Genomic DNA, 21,346 nt, shown 5'->3' with positions numbered 1-21,346 from the left:
CAGTCGCATTTGTTTAAAATCATCCTTAGTTGTTATTTGTTAGGGAGTTAACTCCCTATTTTAATTTTTTTCTGAAATTCAGCCCCTAGATGTGCTTTAGATAGGGTAGAATTTTTACCTCTTTCAGAACACTGCTAATGAAGTTTTCAACTGGAACATAGTCTGAAGAAGCAATGAGAGCAAAAAAATTCAGAGTGGTGATTGGCCACCTCTGTTTGATTGACAGGTTGCAGGGAGAAACCCATTCGTTCTGGATTAATGGAACTGGAAAACAGAAAACAGTTATCAGGTAAAAAAAACCTTTTCTTTAACCTTTGAAATTCACCATTTAAAATATGAGTCAGACCATCAAGGGAATTTATTACTAACAGGCAAAAAAAGTGTCTTGTGAGCAGTGATCTCTGGCTACTACATCCAACAGTTACCAAAAAAAAAAAAAAAAAGCTACAGTTACTACACATTGTCAGCCTTTGCCAAAAGGGCTTGATTAAATGGAAATGAATGGAATGTAAGGTGCAATTATATTTTAAATCTGGGTTAAAGACATGAAGCAGAATGCTATGGGTGGGGGAGACTGCTGTTTTATTTCCTGAATTGTTTCTGGTCTATGGATAAATAGAACAATTTGTTTTTCTATTAATTTGTTTTTAAAGCTATTAATCTGGCACTTTTTGTAAATATTCACAAATTTTGATACTGTTTTGTTGTTAAACTTCTTCACTTCATTAGGATGTATGCTTATATCATCATAAAATTCTAGTAACAATAGTGACCGGTTCTTTATTTTTAATGGCAATTTTCTGATTGCTGGTTAAATACATTTCAGATTGAAGGCCAAGGACATGGTGCAGTATTTGACTGCAAATGCTCTCCTGATGGTCAGCATTTTGCATGTACAGACTCTCATGGACATCTTTTAATTTTTGGCTTTGGCTCCAGTAGCAAATATGACAAGGTAGTGTATAATGAGAAGATATCTTCTCCTTATTATTTTTTAAATCTCTGGATGTTTATTTGTTGTATTTTGGAGAGGAGCATGGGTGAGAATTTTTTATGCTTTCAGTATATTTGAAGACTATTTCTACATATAGAGGAATCATATTTCAAATAGTCTGCAGACATGTTTTGGAGAGGAGGGTGAAGACAGCAATGTTTAAATATCTCTTCTATAATAGGCATTAGATAATTAGGTCTTAATTTAAATAAGTATTAATATCTGTATATTTTAGAAGGAATAATTTTATATTTAATTAGCTTGCTACAAGAATCCAGATTGCATTGGAGCATACAAGTGGAGAATGGGCAGTATATATAAAGGGATTCTGAAATTATGTAAAATATTTTATTTATATGGATAACATGCATTTATCTGGGTACAAATCTGTGGCTTTCCTGTGGGTCCCAAAAAAGGTATGGTATACTGATGGTAGTTAATGTTTTTAAATGTTAAAGGCTATGATTCGTGACTAAAAGACTTAAATTATTTACATTAGAGTGGTACAAAAAATGGCATAGCTCATGGTTTAAGAAATTCCAAGTTAACCGATAAAATTTTGAAATTATAGATGTCTCAGACATGAGTCTATATTAATAATTTTATATCTCACATTTCAGAAAAATTTTTATTAACTCTTGGAAAATTGGATTGTTAAATTTTTATATTAATATTAGCCATGTTTACTATATACTTAATGATTTTCTCAAATTTTATAAGTGATGTCATTAAAGAGTTTAATTCAAAGAATAAATTCATTAAATGATTTTGCTCTGCAAAATGCAAAAAAATAACATGACTATGGTGGCTCTGTGTAAGTAATAACACCACTGGGTGATTTATGCCTAGATTTGATTTTATCATGTAATTTGAGATTATATAACCTATTTTTTTATGTGTATAATCTCTTGTCCCAGGGGAAATTCAAAGCAGCTACTCTTCTGGTCATAAAATTTAATGTAGAAAATGAAGATTTATTTACAATTAATTCAAGAAAAGAATATTCTTTTATAATGTTGCTCAATATCGTGATTTATGTTAAAATGTTTGCCTTCTCGTAGAAATTTGTAGTGATAAATTTTTATTTTTGCAATCTTTTATGATATTTTACTTTCACAGATAGCAGATCAGATGTTCTTTCATAGTGATTATCGGCCCCTTATTCGTGATGCCAACAATTTTGTGTTAGATGAACAGACTCAGCAAGCACCTCATCTCATGCCTCCACCTTTTTTGGTTGATGTTGATGGTAATCCTCATCCATCAAGATATCAGAGATTAGTTCCTGGTCGTGAAAATTGCAGGGAGGAGCAGCTCATCCCTCAGATGGGAGTCACTTCCTCAGGTAAATGCTCATTTTTATAGAAAACCAAATTTTTTTCTTCCTACTGAAGTTTTATAAAATTGTCAATTGGATAACACTTTTTTTTCAATTATTTAAACTAATGAGAAGTAAAATGATTTTCAGTACATCTAAAGTTTTTTGGATAATGCTTAAGTATTACAAGATTATTAAGAAACATTGAAGATTTAAAGCAATAATTTGGTCTATATCTATTTCTAATCTCTGGGTGCTAGTAGTATAAGTTCCTATGTTTGATATGAGATGAGTCAATTTATTTATTCTTTCAGCAATATATACTGAGAATATTTTTCATCCCCAACACCTGCTAAGCTATTAAACGAATGTGTTCTTTCATGGAGTAGTTATATTAATACAGTTATAAACAGATACATAGTTAATTGTGATAAATTTTATTAAGGGGATTATAGTGTGATATAAGAGAGAGAGACTAACACTAAAAAGCCTATTCACATTGAAGATTGTTTTAAAAAGTGATCAACTTTTAAAAGACTATAAGGTAGTAATGAAAAGTGTTGAGAGCTATTTTAGTGAAATAATGAAGAGTGAATGTCAAATGAGTCATGGAATTGAATGGAAGTTTAAATGGGAACAAAGTCTACAGATACTTTCTTTGACCCTTTTGACAAGAAATGTAGCACTATTAAGTGAAAATAATAGACTCTATAAGGAAGGTTAAGCCAATTTTGAAATTATGAATCTTTCTGTTATATTTTAGACAACTGAAATGTTTATGAAAATATTTTAAGTTTTGACTCTAGTATAATAGACAAGTAGAATTAAAGGACACAAATGGGGTATAATAGAATGAGTAACTTTAAAATAATGAATTTATTGTGTAAGCAGCACAGAAAAGCCAATTTCACTGCATTATAGAGAACCCGCTTCTTATTTTTCTTAAAGGATTGGGCATGAAATTGCCATGAAGATGGACATATTGGATAGGAAGGGCTGCTCTTGGAACTAGACATGCCCACTCAGGATGGAGGGTGAGGAGAAGCATTAAAGGAATAGTCCCTGCTGCTACTTGTAGAGAGTAGTACAGTCCAACAGACCTGAATATCTGGAGTATGTGAAATTAAAATGCCTCAATACATGGACACAGCATGGACTCAAAGAATCTAAGAACAGGTAGTATTCAAGAAGTCTAGGCAGACATTAGGATTAGAGAAGTCCCAATTATTAGAGAAGTTTTAGTCATAGAACTGAAATTAAGATAAACATCTTGATTCTCTTGGAGGAGGAACTGGCAAGAATCAGATCTTGCCCAGGTCTCAAAATATACTGCTCTCAAAAATTAGGGGATAATTCAAAATGAATAGGAATATGAAGTGATAAAATATCCCCTAATTTTTGTGAAAATTGTAGATACTTAGTTTGGGATTTTAGGTACGTGAAAATGAGGAATGGGCTCACTTTTTAAAATATTAGTGCCACTTAATGTCATTATTACTTTTTTCCTTCACTTAACAGTTTATAAAGGGCTTTTATAAATAATCTCATTTAATTCTTACATCTATTGTATCCCAATCCTAAAAGTTTAGAAAATGAAAACAACATTATATCTTGTTTAAGTTAAAGTATATGGAATCACAGGGATTCAAACCCAGCTGGACTCCCAGTCCATTGTTCTTTCTTTATACTAAGTTGACCTTAGAGTAAAAAGTAAATTTGACTTTGAAAATAAAATAGACACTGTCTTTACTAGTACAGGGCCACAAAAGAACCCATAGCAATAATTATGGCTTCAAAGAAAACCACAGATTTTTAAGCATTTTAGGTCATAGAATCTAGGATAAATATCATTTCTTTGATTAAGACCTGTCAAGTACAAAAATAGAACAAAAGACAAATACTTATTGAAAAAAACAGCATTATTTCTAACTATATTTCTATTTGCAAATCTAGATTTATAATTTATTTTTGGAAATTCCTTAGAGTTAGACAACAGCTATTGTATTAATAAATTGGCTTGAGTACAGTTTGGTTATAGTTACACTAAACAATATTCTCTAAATGTGTTTTCATAGTTGTAAACTTGAGCTATATCAAATTACTCAACACTGTTCACACATGAGATGTTTTGCTAGCAACATACCAGGAAAGAAGTATGCTGGCATTTTAACTTTTATCTCTGTCTACTTTTGCTGCTTTCTAGTTTTGTGATCTAAGACAAGTTATTTCATTCCATGGAATTTTAGTTTTACTTTATAACATTATGTGCTTAATGCACATATTTTTCTTTTACCTTTTCCATACCTTCATTACTGTACTTTTTTTACTACTATATTTCTATATTGAAGAATATCTTTTGTATCGTTTACCAGCTCATTCTAAAAGTTTGATCTCATCAAATCTTCTCTTCTGTATTCACACTCCCCATATTAATTGCTACCTTCTAAACTGTCTTATCAGTGTTTTCTTATATCTCATAATACTTAAAAACATTTGTTATTAATTCAGCAGGATTGAACATACTCATATGCCTAAATTTGTGCTAGACTTAGAATTAGAATATTAAGATAAATAAGACAGTTCATGCTTTTGAGGAACTAACTATTGGGCTTCCTTTTTATATTGGGCTAAACTCAGACATGTGCATATTATTTGACGAAAAAGGGGCAACTAGTTTTTTCAGGGATAGTCTGGAATGATTTCACAGATGAAATGTCACAGAGATGCCATTTTAGTTGGTGTTTGAAAGATAAGTTATTGTTTATCACGTGTATACTTGAAGTGGAGGTATTGTGGTCAAAAGCTCCAAAGTATAAAGGTGTTGATCCTATTAGGAGAGGCAGAGTCAAGTAGTCCCATATGACTGGTACAGATGAGAGTTGATGCTGGAAAAGCAGAGTGGATTAAAACACACTAAGTTCTTTACTTCAGTTTTTTATCAACTCTTAGATTTCTCTCTGGAATGTTCTTATTGTAGCTCCTTGCATAATGGAGTAATCCTTTTTGCATGGATTACTAATTCTTTAATTATAAACTCAGTAGCTGCCTTCTCGGAGGACTACTTTGATTTTTGTGACTCACCATAAGTAATTCCTCTCTCTCTTCCTTCTCTGTTTTCTCTTATCATCATCTTTATTTTAACATTTTTACAATTTGTACTTATGTATTGGTTTATTGTTCAATTTCCCTATTAGATCATTAGCTTCCGGAAGGTCTGGGACCTTGATATATCTTACTCACCATTGGATCCTCAATTCTTTGGAATATCATAGACACTGAAGAATTTGTTGGATAAATTAAGCACTAAAGATTTTTTGAGAAAGTAGATATCAGATTTGCCTTCAAAAAGCAAATGAAAAAAAAAACCACTATGAGCTAAGATGAATCCTACTTTTATATGATTTTAAGTAGTTACTTTGATTTTTTCGCCTGCAAATTGGAGTTAATCATGCACACCTGAGTCATTGTAATGATTATGTGAGTGCCTGAATATCATGATGGATCCTCAGGCATCATCATCATTTTTGTTTTTAATAAATTAAGATTGAGGGGACATGTTTCCATTTAGTCCCATCATTTATAATTGATCATTTTAGGGCTTTTATTCAAGCAAATTTTACATTTACTTCTACACTCAAAGTGAGGTAAATGAGTGAAATGGTTTGAGTAGTCAACTAAAGTAGCCTTAGCGTTTTGTGTATTATTATGTAGGATTGAACCAAGTTTTAAGTCAGCAAGCAAATCAGGAGATCAGCCCACTGGACAGCATGATTCAGAGACTACAACAGGAACAAGACCTGAGACGTTCTGGTGAAGCAGGTATTAGTAATACCAGTCGCTTAAGTAGAGGTAAGATGTGATTTTTTTTAAGGGAAACATTAAAAAACTGAAATAGTCCAAACCTCCAGCAGTTATTGTACATTTATAAAATAAAATATTAGGTGCCAAAATGGTTATGTTTGAAAAATATTTAATGACTTTAAGAAAATTAATATAAAGTTTCATACTATATGTTATGGGTTTTAATACGTATATTTCCATTTTTCATAATAAACATGTAGAACTTAGAAAACCTTTACAATAAATTTATTTAGTAATATATAAAATGTATTCAATGCCAGATTCTCAAACATCTAATCACCTTTGTTGTATTTATTATTATTATTATTTTTTTTTTTATGTGAGAGGAGGGGTGATAGTGAAACAGATTCCCACATGTATCCCAACCTGGATCCACCTGGCATCCCCTTTCTAAGGCCAAAGCTTGAACCAATCTCCAGCCACTGGCTGCGGAAGGGGGAGAGGGAGAGATAGAAAAGCAAAGTTAAGGCACATTTATGAACCATAAATATCCTTGGGTTTGTCTATATCTGCTTTTTAAATATTTTTGTCCAAAATATATGATAAGCATTATTTTATAGTAATTATTTTACATCTTTGGGTCTTAGCAGTCAATAGTTATGATTCATTAGCATAACTGATGAACTAAATAACCATGTTTTATTTTCCACAACATGAAATTTCATGTGGAAGATAGTATGAATAGATTTTTTTTCTGTTAAAGGCTAATGTAGAATGTCTCTGAACAGAACTTACTGTATTTTTCACTTAGGTTCTGTAAGCTCCACCTCAGAGGTCCATTCACCACCAAATGTAGGGCTAAGGCGTAGTGGACAGATTGAAGGAGTACGGCAAATGCACAGCAATGCACCAAGAAGTGAAATAGCCACAGAGCGGGATCTTGTAGCTTGGAGTCGAAGGGTGGTAGTACCTGAGCTTTCAGCCGGGGTAGCCAGGTAGGTGGTGCTGTGAATTTTTATGTACCGCAGTAGTTTGTGTTCATTTTCTTTCTTTTTTTCACTTTTAAATTTAATTTAGGAAACTAAATTTAATGAGGTGACATTGATCAATAAGAGTACATAGATTTCATGTAAATATTTCTATAGCATTTGAACTGTTGATTATGCTGTATACCCATCACCTAAAGTCAAATCAGTTTCCGTCACCTTATATTTGTCCCTCTTTACACCCTTCCCCCACCACCTCCCTATGCTCCTCCCCCCCAACCACGTCACTTTTATCTATGAGTCTCAGTTTTATATCTCACCTATGTGTGAAATCATACAGTTCTTAACTTTTTCTAATTTACTTATTTTACTGATTATAATGTTCTCAAGGTCCATCCATGTTGTCATAAATGGCAATAATGTCATCATTTCTTGTGGCTGCGTAGTATTCCATCGTATATATAATATGTACCATAACATATTTTCTATATTTAGTCCTCTATCTAGAGGCACTTCGGTTGTTTCCATGTCTTGACCACTGTGAATAATGCTGTCATGAACATGGGGGTGTATGTGTCTTTATGTACCAATGTTTTATTAGAATATTTTTGGGTAGATACCCAGTAGAGGGATTGCTGAGTCATATGATAGTTCTATTCTTAATATTTTGAGGAACCAACATACTTTGATCCATAATGGCTGTACTAATTTTTTTTTTAATTTTATTTATTTACTTTGTACAGAGACAGAGAGTGAGTCAGAGAGAGGGATAAACAGGGACAGACAGACAGGAACGGAGAGAGATGAGAAGCATCAATCATTAGTTTTTCATTGCGCGTTGCAACACCTTAGTTGTTCATTGATTGCTTTCTCATATGTGCCTTGACTGCGAGACTTCAGCAGACCGAGTAACCCCTTGCTGGAGCCAGCGACCTTGGGTTCAAGCTGGTGGGCTTGTGCTCAAACCAGATGAGCCCACGCTCAAGCTGGCGACCTTGGGGTCTCGAACCTGGGTCCTCTGCATCCCAGTCCGACGCTCTATCCTGCGCCACCGCCTGGTCAGGCCATAATGACTGTACTAATTTACATTCCCACCAGCAGTGAATGAGGGTTCCTTTTTCTCCACATCCTCTCCAGCACTTGTTATTACCTGTCTTGTTGATAATAGCTAATCTAACAGGTTTGAGGTGGTATCTCATTGTAGTTTTGATTTGCATTTCTTGAATAGCTAGTGAAGATGAGCATCTTTTCATATACCTGTTAGCCATTTGTATGTCCTCTTGGGAGAAATGCTCATTCAAGCCCTCTCCCCATTTTTTAATTGGATTGTTTACTTGTTTGTTGCTGAACTTTGTGAGTTCTTTATATATTTTGGATATTAACCCCTTATCGGAGCTATTGTTTGTGAATATCATCTCCCCTTTAGTTGGCTTCCTATTTGCTTTGTTGTTAGTTTCTTTTGCTGTGCAGAAGCTTTTTAGTTTGATACAGTCCCATCGTTTATTGTTGTCTTTATTTCCCCTGCCTTTAGGGTCAAATTCATAAAATGTCCTCTAAGCAAAGGTCTATAAGTTTAGTACCTATGTTTTCTTTTATGTGGTTTATTGTTTCAGATTTTCTATCTAGGTCTTTGGTCCATTTTGAATTAGTTTTTGTGCAAGGGACAAACTGTAGTCAAGTTTCATTCTTTTGCATGTGCTTTCCAATTTTCCCAACATCTTTTATTGAAGTGGCTTTCTTTTTCTATTGTGTGCTTTCGGCTCCTTTGTCAAAGATGATTTGTTCATATATTGTGGTTTTATTTCTGGGCTCTCAATTCTGTTCCATTGGTCTTTATTTATTATGTCTATTTTTCTGCCATATACCATGCTGTTTTAATTATTGTGCTTCTGTAGTTTAATTTGAAATCAGGTAGTATGATACCTCTGGCTTCATTCTTCTCAGGATTGCTTTGGCTCTTTGGAGTTTTTTATGGTTCTATACAAAACCTGTTATATATTATTTTTGTTCTATTTCTTTAAAAATGACTTTGGGATTTTAATGGGGATTACATTAAATTTGTATATTGATTGGGGTAATATGACTATTCTTACTATGTTGAATCTTTTCATCTGTGAACATGGAATATTTTTGCTATTTCATTGTGTCTTTTTTAATTTCCTTGAATAATGCTTTGTAGTTTTCAGTATTTAGGTCCTTCACATACTTTAAGTTTATTCCTAGGTATTTTATTTTTTTTGTTGCAATTGTAAAAGGATTTGTTTTCAGGAAAGCAGAAGAGCCTGACCAGGTGGTGGCACAGTGGATAGAGCGTCGGAATGGGACGTAGAGGACCCAGGTGCGAAACCCCAAGGTTGCTGGCTTGTGCACAGGCTCATCCAGCTTGAGCACAAAGGGTTACTTGCTCTGCTGCAGACCCCAGTGAAGGCACATATGAGAAAGCAATTAGCGAACAACTAAGGAGCTGCAACAAAGAGCCACAACAAAGACTTGATGCTTCTTATCTCTCTCCTTTCCTCTCTGTCTGTCCCTCTCTCTGTCTCTTTCAGTGTCACAGAAAAAAAAAGGGGGGGGGAAGGAAAGCAGTAGACTTGTTATTGATTTTGTATCTGGCAACTTTATTGTATTGATTTATTGGTTTTTAATGATTTTAAAATTTTATTAAATTTTTTATTTTATTGTGTTAACATGGTTTCAAGTGTCCCATTCAATATAACATTCTCCACACCCAACAACCTACCCCCTATTGTCCTCCCTCCCCCTACTTCCATTCCTCTTCTTCCCTCTGAGACGTGCTGTCCTGTTACCTGTATCTTTGTGTTACATATATATAATTGGGCTAATCTCTTCACCTTCTCTGGTACCATCCCCTCATCCCTCTTCCCTTTGACAGCTGTCCCTCTGCTTTGTGTGACTCCGTCTCTGCCTCTATTCCATTCCTCAGTTCATCGTGTTCATTAGATTCCACATATAAGTGAGATGATTTCATATTTGTCATTCTCTGTCTGGCTTATTTCACTTAGCATAATAATCTCCAGGTCCATCCCTGCCAACTGCAAAAGGTAAGATTTCCTTCTTTTTCATGGCCACGTAGTATTCCATTGTGTGTACGTTTATCCACTTGTCTACTGTCAGATACTTGGGCTGTTTCCAGATCTTGGCTATTGTAAACAATGCTGAAATAAACATGGGGTTTCATATCTAACTTTGAATCAATGTTTTGGGATTCTTAGAGTATATTTCGAAAAGTGGGATAGCTGGGTCAAAAGGCAGTTACATTTTTAATGTTTTGAGAAAACACCGTACTGTTTTTCACAGGGGCTGTGCAATCTGTATTCCCACCAGCAGTGCAGCAGGGTTTCCTTTTCTCCACATCCTGCCAGCCCTTGTGTGTTGAACATTTTTTTCATATGCCAATTGGCCATATGAAAAATTAGATTGTTTACTTTTCTATTGTTGAGTTTTAGTAGTACTTTATAAATTTTGAAAATTTATCCCTTATGAGATGTATCAGAGAATATGTTCTCGCATTGAGTGGGTTGTTGTTTTATTTTGTTTATGGTGTCTTTTGCTGTGTAAAAAAGCTTTTGAATTTGATAGAGTTCAATATGTTTCTCTGTCTTTAATTTCACTTGCTTGTGGAGATATATCATGAAAGTGATCCTATGAGCTATATTAGAGAGTTTCCTGTTTTCTTCCAAGATTTTTATGGTTTCACGACTTATTTAAATCTGTTATCTAATTTGAGTTTGTATCTGGGAATGATGTAAGTTGGTGGTTTAGTTTCATTTTTTTGCATGTACCTGTCCAGTTTTCCCCAACACAATTTATTAAAGAGACTGTCTTTAATCCATTGTATACTCTTTCCTCTTTTCTCAAATATCAACCATAAGGGTGTCGGTTTATTTCTGGATTCTCTGTTCTGTGCCACTAACCTATATATCTGTTCTTAAGCCAGTATCAAGCTGTTTTGATTACTATGGCCTTGTAGTATAACTTGACCTCAGGAAGTGTGATGTCTTCTACTTTGTTCTTCATTATCAAGATTGCCAAGGCTATTTGGGTTCTTTTTTGGTTCCATATAAAATTTTAGAATGTTTGTTCTAGATCTGTGAAGTACGCCGGTGGTATTTTAATAGTAATTGCATTGAATCTATCGATTGCTTTGCGTGTTATAGATATTTTAATGATGTTAATTATTCCTATCTAAGAACACGGTATATGCTTCCATTTGTATCTTCCTCAATTTATTTTTTCAATGTCTTATGATTTTCTGAATTCAAGTGTTTTACCTCCTTGGTTAAACTTATTTCTAGGTACTTTATTTTTTTGTTCTTGTTGCATGAGTGAAGGGGATTGTTTTGTTAATTTTTGTTTCTGACAGTTTATTGGTGGTGTGTAAAATTGCCACTGATTTCTGAATATTGATTTTATACCCTGCCATCATGCCGAATTCATTTATCAGCTCTAGTGTGTGTGTGTGTGTGTGTGTGTGTGTGTGTGTATTTTAAGCTTTTTAACTGTTGATTTCAGAGAGGTGAGAGAGGGAGAAAGGATGGCAGGTGGAATGGAAAGCATCAACTTGCTTCTCATATGTGCCTTGCCTGGGCAAGCCCAGGGTCTCAAACAAGCGACCTCAGCCTTCCAGGTCAATGCTTTATCCCTGGGCCACCACAGGTCAGGTTGGTCTAGTAGTTTGTTGGCTGAGACTTTAGGGTTTTTTTTATACAGTATCACGTCATCAGCAAATGACAGTTTTACTTCTTTTTTAATTTGGATGCCTTTTATTTCTTCTTATTGTCTTATTGCTATGGCTAGAACTTCCAGAACTATGTTGAATAAGAATCGTGAAAGGGGGCACCCCGTCTTGTTCCTGATCTTTGGCCATTGAGTTTGGTGTTGGCTGTCGGTTTGTCTTTTATGGTCTTTATCATGTTGAGGTATGTTTCCTGTATTTCCACTTTGCTCAGAATTTTTATCATAAATGGATTTTACCAAATGCTTTTTCTGCATCTATTGATATAATCAAGTGATTGCTAACCTTTATTTTGTTTGTGATGAATCACATTTATTGATTTGCAAATATTGTACCAGCCTTGCCTCCCTGAAATAAATCCTGCTTTATCATGATGTATGATCTTTTTAATGTATTGCTGGATCTGGTTTGCTAATATTTTGTTCAGAATTTTAGCATCTATGTTCATCAGGGTTGTTGGCCTATAGTTTTCTTTCTTTGTAGTGTTTTTACCTGGTTTTGAAATGAGGATAATGTTTGCCTCATAAAATGAGTTGGAAGTCTTCCCTCCTCTTGAATTTTTTGGAATAGCTTGAGAAGTATAGATATTATTTCTTGAATGTTTTGTAAAATTTGCCTGTGAAGGCATTCGGTTCAGGACTTTTGTTTGCTTAGAGCAGTGGTCGGCAAACCGTGGCTCATGAGCCACATGCGACTCTTTGGCCCTTTGAGTGTGGCTTTTCCACAAAATACCTAATGATTAGCAAAGGTCAGTCTATGAGTACCCTAAGTAAGTTAATAACAATGTACCTACCTATATAGTTTAAGTTTAAAAAATTTGGCTCTCAAAAAAAATATCAATCGTTGGTACTGTTGATATTTGGCTCTGTTGACTAATGAGTTTGCTGACCACTGGCTTAGTGTTTTTGATAACTATTTTCATTTCATTTGTTGTAATCGATCTGTTTAGGTTTTCTGATTCTTCCAGATTGAGTTTTGGAAGATTGTACGATCCTAGGCATTTATCCATTTTACCTAGGTTGTCCAATTTTTTTGGCATTTATATCTTCATTGTATTTTCTTACAATCCTTTTTATTTCTGCAGTGTCAGTTGTTGGTTCTCCACTTTCATTTCTAGTTTTATTTATTTGGGTCCTCTCTTTTTCTTCAGGAGTCTTGTTAAAGATTGTTAATCTTGTTTACCTTTTCAAAACAACCAGCTGTTGGTTTCGATGGTCATTGTTTTTTAGCCTCTCTGACATTTGTTTCTGCTCTGATATTTATTATTTTCTTTCTTTCTTTCACTTTCTCTGGGCTTAACTTCTTGTTCTTTTTCCAGTTCTTTTAGGTTAGGTTGTTTATTTGAGCTTTTTCTTCTTCAGGTATGCCTGTAATGCTATGAACTTCCCTCTCACAAGTCCTTTTGCTGTGTCCCATGGATTTTGAGTTGATGTATGTTTATTTTCATTTAAGGATTTTTTTGTGTGTGTGAAATAGACAGCTAGGAGGACAGATAGGGACAAACAGGGAGAGATGAGAAGCATCAGTTCTTCATTGCAGCTGTTTGTTGCAGCTCTTTAGTTGTTCGTTGATTGCTTTCTCATATGTGCCTTGACCAGAGGGTTACAGCAGAGCCAGTGATCCATTGCTTAAGTTAGCGACCATGGGGTCATGTCTATGATCCCATGCTCAATCCAGCAACCCACACTCAAGCTGGTGAGTCTGGACTCAAGTTGCCAACCTCAGAGTTTAAAACCTGGGTCCTCTGCTTCTCAGTCCAATAGTCTGTCTACTGCGCTACTGCCTGGTCAGTCTCGATCTCATTGTTAACCCATTCATTATTTAATAACATGCTATTTAGCCTCCCAAGTATTTGAATGTTTTTTCAGTTTTTCTATTGAAGTTGATTTCTAGTTTTATGCTATTGCGATCAGAGAAATTGCTTGATATGATTTCAATCTTCTTAAATTTTTTGAGACTTGTTTTGTGTCCTAACTTGTGGTCTACCCTAGAAAATGTACCTTGAACACTTGAAAAGAATGTATATTCTGTTGCTTTGGGGTGAAAGGTTCCAAAAATATTAATTTAAACCAGTTGATCTAGTGTGGTGTAGAAGGCCACTGTTTCTTTGTTAATTTTCTATCTGGAAGATCTATCCATTGATGTTAGTGGGGGTATTAAAATCCCCTATTTTTATAGTATTGCTGTCTATTTCACTCTTTATGTCCATCAATAGATTTAGGTGCTCCTATATTGGGTGCATAAATATTTACAATGGTTATATCCTCCTGTTAGCTTGCTCCCTTTATCATTATATAATGACTTTCTTTGTCTCTTATATAGCCTTTGTTTTAAAGGCTGTTTTGTCAGATATAAGTATTGCTACCCCAGCCTTTTTTTTTTTTTTTTTTTTGCATGAAATATTTTTTTTTATCCCTTCATTTTCAGTCTACATGTATGTATCTTTTGTTCTGAGGTGGGTTTCTTGTAAACAGCATATATACAGGTCTTGTTTTCTTAGCTATGCAGCTACCCTATTTCTTTTTATTGGAGTGTTTAATCCTCTTAAATTTGTGGTATGTACTTATTAATTGCCATTTTTTCTTTAAATCTACAATTTTTTTCTTTTTTTTTTATAACAATCCATTTAATATTTCTTGCTGTACAGGTTTGGTTGTAATTAACTCCTTGAGCCTGTTTTTATCTGGGAAGCTTTCTATTTCTCCTTCAGTTTAAATGATAACTTTGCTGTACAGAATAGTCTTGCTTGTAGATTCTTGTTTTGTATCACTTTGAATATTTCTTGCCATTCACTTCTGTCCTCAAGTGTTTCTGTTGAGAAGTCAGATGTTATCCTTATGGGGTCTCTTCTGTAGGTAATTAACTGATTTTCTCTTACAGCTTTTAGTATTCTTTCTTTGTCTCCTAACATTGGCATTTTAATTATAATGTGTCTTGATGTAGACATCTTTGAGTTCATCTTTAATTGAACTCTCAGTGCTTCTTGAACTCGTGTGACTTCTTCCTTCATCAATTTAGGGAAATTTTCAGCTGTGATTTCTTCAAACAGGTTCTCTATCCCTTGTTCATTCTCTTCTCTTTCAGGAACTTGTATCATACCAGTGTTGTGTGTCTTCATGTTGTTCCACGGGTCTTTTAGAGATTCCTCAGTCTTTTTTCACTCTCTTTTCTTTTTGCTGCTCTGCTTCTGTGCTTATATTTATCTTGTCCTCTAAACCTGATTTGATCCTTCCCTACATCCAGCCTGCTGTTGACTCCTAGTGCAGTCTTCATTTCTGATACTATATTTGCCATTCCTGACTGATTCCTTTTTATGATTTCAATGTCCTTTTTGATGCTTGGTGTCTCTTCTAAGTTCTCATTGTGATCATCCATTGCTGCTATAAGATTGTTGAGCATCCTAGTAACCATTGTTTTAAACTCTATGTCTGATAGCTTTGGTTTCTTCCATTTCATTTAGGTATTTTTCTGGGGACTCCTCTTGTTGATTTCTTTGGGTCATATTTCTTTTCTCATTTTGTCTATATTAGGTAGCACTACTGTGACTTTGAAATTTGTTGTAGTGTCTTTTTGAAGACGATGGGTTCCGTCTCAGATGACTTCCAGTCTATCTGAGTTCTTTGCTCTAGGAATGCTTCTTGAGGGTAGTATTTACCTTCCTTTTGTATTTGAATATTGAATGCTGTGGTCCTTTTGTGGGTACCATTATCCCTTCAGGCTAGCTGGCTCTAAAGGTCAACCTTGATCATGTGTATTAGACACTAAAGAGTCTGTCTTGTTGGGTATATTCTCTGCAGTGTCTGGTGCCTGTTGGACTCCTCTTTTGGGTGTTCTACTTGTGTAAATAGGTGATTCTAACATTGGTGCAGTCTGCCACTCACTACAGGTTATGTTGTTTCTGGGTCTTTTGGGGTTGGTGTCAGCAGTTGTTTGTAACGTTCATAGGCTAGCTGTCTGGAGCTACTGCTCTGTTTTCCGTTTGTGTCTGTGTTTTCTGTGTCTGGGTAGTGTAGGATGGCCCAAACTGTGTATGAGGATCAGCTTTCTCCTGCTTAGATATAACAGCAGCTTCATAAAAGCACCAACCTCCACTTTTCAAGTTCTCCTTCTCCTCTTGCAGCTGCGAGTCTTCCCACAGAGTCTTCTGTAGAAAGACTATAGTGTAGGATTAGACTGGCCTTACCCTACCAACCCCTCTACAGCTTGCAAGCTTGATGGGTTTGGGCAGCTGTGGTTGGGAATACAACGTTAGCAGGATCCCCTACTTCAGAGGTCTCTTAGTCAGGAGCTCAGTATGGGGAAAGTAGCCCATACTTCAGAGCCTAATCCCTCAGACACTTATTGCTGTGGCTAGAACTTCCAGAACTATGTTGAATAAGAATCGTGAAAGGGGGCACCTTGTCTTGTTCCTGATCTTAAAATTGCTTTTAATTTTTCGCCATTGAGTTTGGTGTTGGCTGTCACCAAATTACTCCAATTCTATTTTCTCCCCAGTGTAGTAGCAGTAGGTTCAGATTGAGTTGGACTGACAGTCACCTCTGCTGAAGTTCTTCCAGCTGGGGAGCCCCTTATGTCAGGGAGGAGGAGGATTGAGAGAGTCCTCCTCTGGGACTGACTGTGCCCCCCCAGAATGTGGCTAAGCCCATCAACCGGACCAAACAGTAGGCTCCACAGGATCCACACCTTGAATATCTCTGCTCTAATCTTCTCTCCCTTCCCCTTATGAAACCTAGCCCAGTGGGACAGGATATCCAGACCTGGTTTGTTAACTGTGAAGCTCAACCCCTGCAAGCCACTCTGCTTGTGCTAATCACAGAAAGTGGAGCTCACCTGATCTGGGCCAGGTGTCTGATGAACCCTTTCTTAGGACAGGCTGCCAGCAAGGGTTGTTAGGTCATGAACCAATGCTCTCCATAGTTGGTCTCTGGGTCTGCTTGCCTTGGGCCTCCCTGAAGGGAACCCCTTATGGAACCCCGTACAGACCAGTGGGGACTCTGCCTGTCCCTGGCCGTCAGCAATCTTGTTGGAACTACAAGTAATCCAGAGTTAGTGGCTGCCACTGCTGAGCCCAGGTGCACGTGGAAATACCAAGCCGCACACCTAGGCTGGCTTTTACCCACACTGCCCTTGGGTAAAGGTGAGCAAAAGGCCAAGTTTCCCCTAGCCTACCTCCTACAGCCTCTGTCTGCTCTATGTTTATTGTACTTGGCTAGTGAAATAAAGCCTCTGGTGGATTCCAAAGCCTAAAGCAATTCAGGGATTAGCAATAGTGTTGGGTGTGTCCTTCTACCCCTCTACTGGATGTGTCATTCTGTCCAGACTTTTTTCACAAACCTCAGTTGGGTGTGACCATCAGGAGTCTGGTGGGTGTGGCCTCTGAAGCCCAGAGATGTGGTCTGCCAGCAGTCTGGACAGTTTCTACTGAGTCTCCCATAGGATGGAAGCACCAATCATAGGCCAGTGGTTCTCAAAGTGTGCGCCAGGGTGCACTGGTGCACCCTAAAAGATTTCCAGGTGTGCCCTATGGTATTCCAAAGAAATATGTACCTGTTGGGGACCAAAAAACCAACAGGATTTTTGGAGTTTAGATTTTAGGGGGACAGAGGTGTGGGGAATTGGCTGTAAGCTGATGGTCTGTCCAACCCCCCACCTCACTTGCCTGATTAGGTTGCAAAAGACTGTTAAGCTGTGGTGCTGGATTGTTTACACTACCCCCCCCCCCATGTTCCCCGGAAAGACTGGAGGCAAGTTTTTTCTATCCTTTGTTTGGTGTAAAGTTAAGAGTTATATATAGTGGGGGATTTCTGCATTCAACACAACTAAGAGTAAAAAGAGAGGAATTCTTCAATGTATTGATGAGGAAATGAGAGTTTGCCTTTCAGATATATGCCCAAACATTGAAGAAATCTCTAGGACACATCAGGCTCATGTCTTATTAACACAAGAATAAAAAAACTTAACACATTTGCACCGGGACCTGCCGAATTTACTAAATCTTACTAAAAATGTAACTATATATAAAAAAAGATAACTTTTTTGGCATTTTATTTATTTTTTAACCCCTTTTTTACGAATTCTAAAAAGCATAACTCAAAAAATGTAACAAACATGTTTTTTAATCTTAATTTATTTTGTCGTATTTATTTCGTTTAATTACCATAGAAGCACACTTGGATTTTATATTTTTTTCTTTAATATTTGACTTAATTATTATAACATATTTCTTAGAAATTTGTATATAGTGCTCCTACAATTATTTGTAGAATTTTAAATGCGCCCTGACTTCAAAAAGTTTGAGAACCACTCGTCTAGGCAGAGTCTCTTTGTGTAGGAGGTGTTCTGGCCTCAATGCTGGAAAACTGCATCTCTGAAACACTCCTTGCTTCCTGGCTGATTTCTCTGGATAGCTTAGTCTCCATAGAGTGGGGAAAGAGAATTTCCTGAAGGTAGGATGATTGTTTTCCCCCTGGCTGATGCCCCACAGAGTGGACTGCTCCACCTAAGAAAGATGGAAACTGCAGTATTGGAGAATCCCCCAGTGTCTCTCATTGGACCATCAACCTCACACTCCCCTCCTGCAACTCTAGTCTTCTCAGCCTTTCCTGTGGCGGAGTTTTGGTAAGTGGCTGTGAATGAGATTTTCTGTGTGGACACTTGAAGATGGCGTCTCATTCTCCCAGAGCTCCCCTCTTTTTCTGGCAGATCGAAACCTCAACGCTTTTCATAGCCAGTTGCTATGTAGGCACCTCTTTTAGGCTCTGGTGCTCTAATCTGGGGTGCCTGACCTGAGGCTTAGGGCCCTCCCCTCTCAACATGAGCCTCTGCACTGAGAGTCCTTCCAGACCCTCTGCTGCCACCCATTCCTGGGAGTGGGACTACCCTTTCCGTGTCTCTGGCCTTCCTACCAGTCTTGATGTGGCTTATTCTATGATCCTTGGGTATTTACTTGCATTTCATGCTTTTTCGTGCTTGTTTTTGCTCTCATTGTTGAAGACAGTGATTCGTCATCAGACACACGAGGACAAGCTAATGGATGGGAGTTTTGACAATGATGAAGAAGTTGTATGAATTTTATGATGAAGAAAACTTGAGTTAAATAACTTTATGTAATACATATTGTTGTTTCAAAAATTGATACCCAAAATTAAGGTGCATCTTATACATGGGGAAATACGGTACTCTTCTTCATTTAGTCTAAGGTTGGTCAGATGATTGTTCTTAAATTGTAATCCAGTTTGGTCCTGGGAGGTGGCAGTTGGAACATCCTCCTACTTTTTTGCCATCTTGGAATTGTATTGGTTTTTTGTGGTTTTTTTAATTTTTTTTTTTTACAGAGACAGTGAGTCAGAGAGAGGGATAGACAGGGACAGACAGACAGGAACGGAGAGAGATGAGAAGCATCAATCATTAGTTTTTCATTGCGCGTTGCAACACCTTAGTTGCTCATTGATTGCTTTCTCATATGTGCCTTGACCACCGGCCTTCAGCAGACTGAGTAGCCCCTTGCTGGAGCCAGTGACCTTGGGTTCAATCTGGTGGGCTTTTCCTCAAACCAGATGAGCCCGCGCTCAAGCTGACGACCTCAGGGTCTCGAACCTGGGTCCTCTGCATCCCAGTCCAACGCTCTATCCACTGCGCAACCGCCTGGTTAGGCTGGAATTGTATTGGTTTATTGTTTCTAATAATTCTTTGGTTAAGTCTTTGGGGTTTTCTATATACAAGATTATGTCATCTGAAAAAGTGATACCTTTACTTCTCTATCCCAATAAACTATGTTTAATAGGAGTGGAGAGACTGGGTAGCCTTGTCTTGTTTCTGATTTAGAGGGAAAGCCTTCATTTTTTATTGTTTAGTATATTAGCTGATGATTTGTCATATATATCCTTTATTTTATTGAGGTACTTTTCTTCTATACCCATTTTATTGTTTTAAACATAGAGGATGTTGTATCTAAACAAATGTCTTTTCTGCTCCTTTTGATAGGTTCATATGATTTTTGTTCTTTGTTTTGTTGATACGGTGTATCACATTGATTGGTTTACCTATGCTGGACTCTCTTTGTGCTCCTGGAATGAATCGCACTTGTTGTGACGTATTATTTTTTTAATATGTTATATTTGATTTTGCTAGTATTTGATTATGATTTTTCAATGTGTAGTCTTTAGAGATTTCTTTGTTTTGTTTTGTATTTTTTCAAAGTTAGAAGCAGGGAGGCAGAGAGACTGACTCCCTGCATGCGCCTGACCGGGATCCATCCAGCATGTCCACTAAGGGGTGGTGCTCTGCCTATCTGAGGCATTGCTCCGTTGCAACCGGAGCCATTCTAGTGCCTGAGGCGGAGGCCATGGAGCCATCCTCAGTGCCTGGGCCAACTTTGCTCGAGTGGAGCCCTGGCTGCAGGAGGGGAAGAGAGAGACAGAGAGGAAGGACAGGGAAGGGTGAAGAAACTGATGGATGCTTCTCCTGTGTGCCCTGTCCAGGAATCGAACCAAAGACTTCCACATACCCGGCTGACACTCTTCTGCTGAGCCAACCGGCCAGGGCCTTTAGAGATATTTGTTGTGTAGTTTTTTTTGTTTATTTTTGTTTGGTGGGGTGAGTGAGTTGTCCTTGCCAGGTTTTGGTATTGGAATCATGTTGGCCTCATAAATATGTTAGGGAGTATTGCTTCTTCTTTTGTATTTTGAAAGACTGAGAAGGATAGGTACTATACCAAATATTTCTGAGTATTTGGTAGAATTCACTAGTGTAACCTTCTGGTTTTGGTTTTATTTTGGAGAAGGTTTTTGATGGTTGTTTCTATTTTCTTCCTGCTTTTAGGTCTATTAGATTTTTTTTTTTTTTTGGTGGCAGAGACAGAGAGAGAGAGAGAGAGGGACAGATAGAGACAGACAGACAGGAAGGGAGAGAGATGAGAAACATCAATTCTTTGTTGCAGCTCCTTAGTTGTTCATTGATTGATTTCTCAAATGTGCTTTGACCAGGAGGCTACAGTAGACTGAGTGACCCCTTGCTCAAGCCAGTGACCTTGGGCTCAAGCTAGTGAGCCTGCTCAAACCAGATGAGCCTGCACTCAAGCTGTCAACCTCAGGGTTTCAAACCTGTGTCCTCCACATCCCAGTCCGACGCTCTATCCACTACACCACCACCTGGTCAGGCAGGTCTATTAGGTTTTACAGTCAGTCTAGGAAGATTGTATAGTTCCAGGAATTTACTTATTTTCTCTAGGTTGTTGAATTTGGTGGCATATAATCTTTCATAATATTCCACTATGATTCTTTGTATAACTGATGTCTGGTAATTTCTCCTCTTTTATTTTGGATTTTGTTTTTATGAGTCCGTCTTCTTTTTTTCCTCAGTGAGTTTTGCCAGAGGTTTTTCAATTTTATTGATCTTTTCAAAGAATCAGCTCTTTGTTGTATTTACTTTTTATATACTTTTTTTGTTCTCTATTTCATTTAGTTCTGCTCTAATTTTTACTGTTTTCGTAT

General features: G+C 36.8%; 1 protein-coding gene across 2 annotated transcripts in view; it reads left to right on the top strand.

Annotated features, from left to right (window-relative positions):
* PHIP (pleckstrin homology domain interacting protein) overlaps window positions 1-21,346 on the top strand; it is a 163,228-nt gene that overhangs the window by 83,764 nt on the left and 58,118 nt on the right. For both annotated transcript variants that reach the window (XM_066253951.1, XM_066253944.1), the window contains exons 16-19: window positions 827-955; window positions 2,114-2,339; window positions 6,024-6,161; window positions 6,925-7,108. In XM_066253951.1, coding sequence (XP_066110048.1) covers window positions 827-955; window positions 2,114-2,339; window positions 6,024-6,161; window positions 6,925-7,108 — 677 coding nt within the window. The remainder of the gene's footprint in view (window positions 1-826; window positions 956-2,113; window positions 2,340-6,023; window positions 6,162-6,924; window positions 7,109-21,346) is intronic.

This window comes from Saccopteryx bilineata, chromosome 1 (genome assembly GCF_036850765.1).
Source record: "Saccopteryx bilineata isolate mSacBil1 chromosome 1, mSacBil1_pri_phased_curated, whole genome shotgun sequence".
Lineage (NCBI taxonomy): Eukaryota > Metazoa > Chordata > Mammalia > Chiroptera > Emballonuridae > Saccopteryx > Saccopteryx bilineata.
This window is presented reverse-complemented; position numbering and strand designations above follow the sequence as displayed.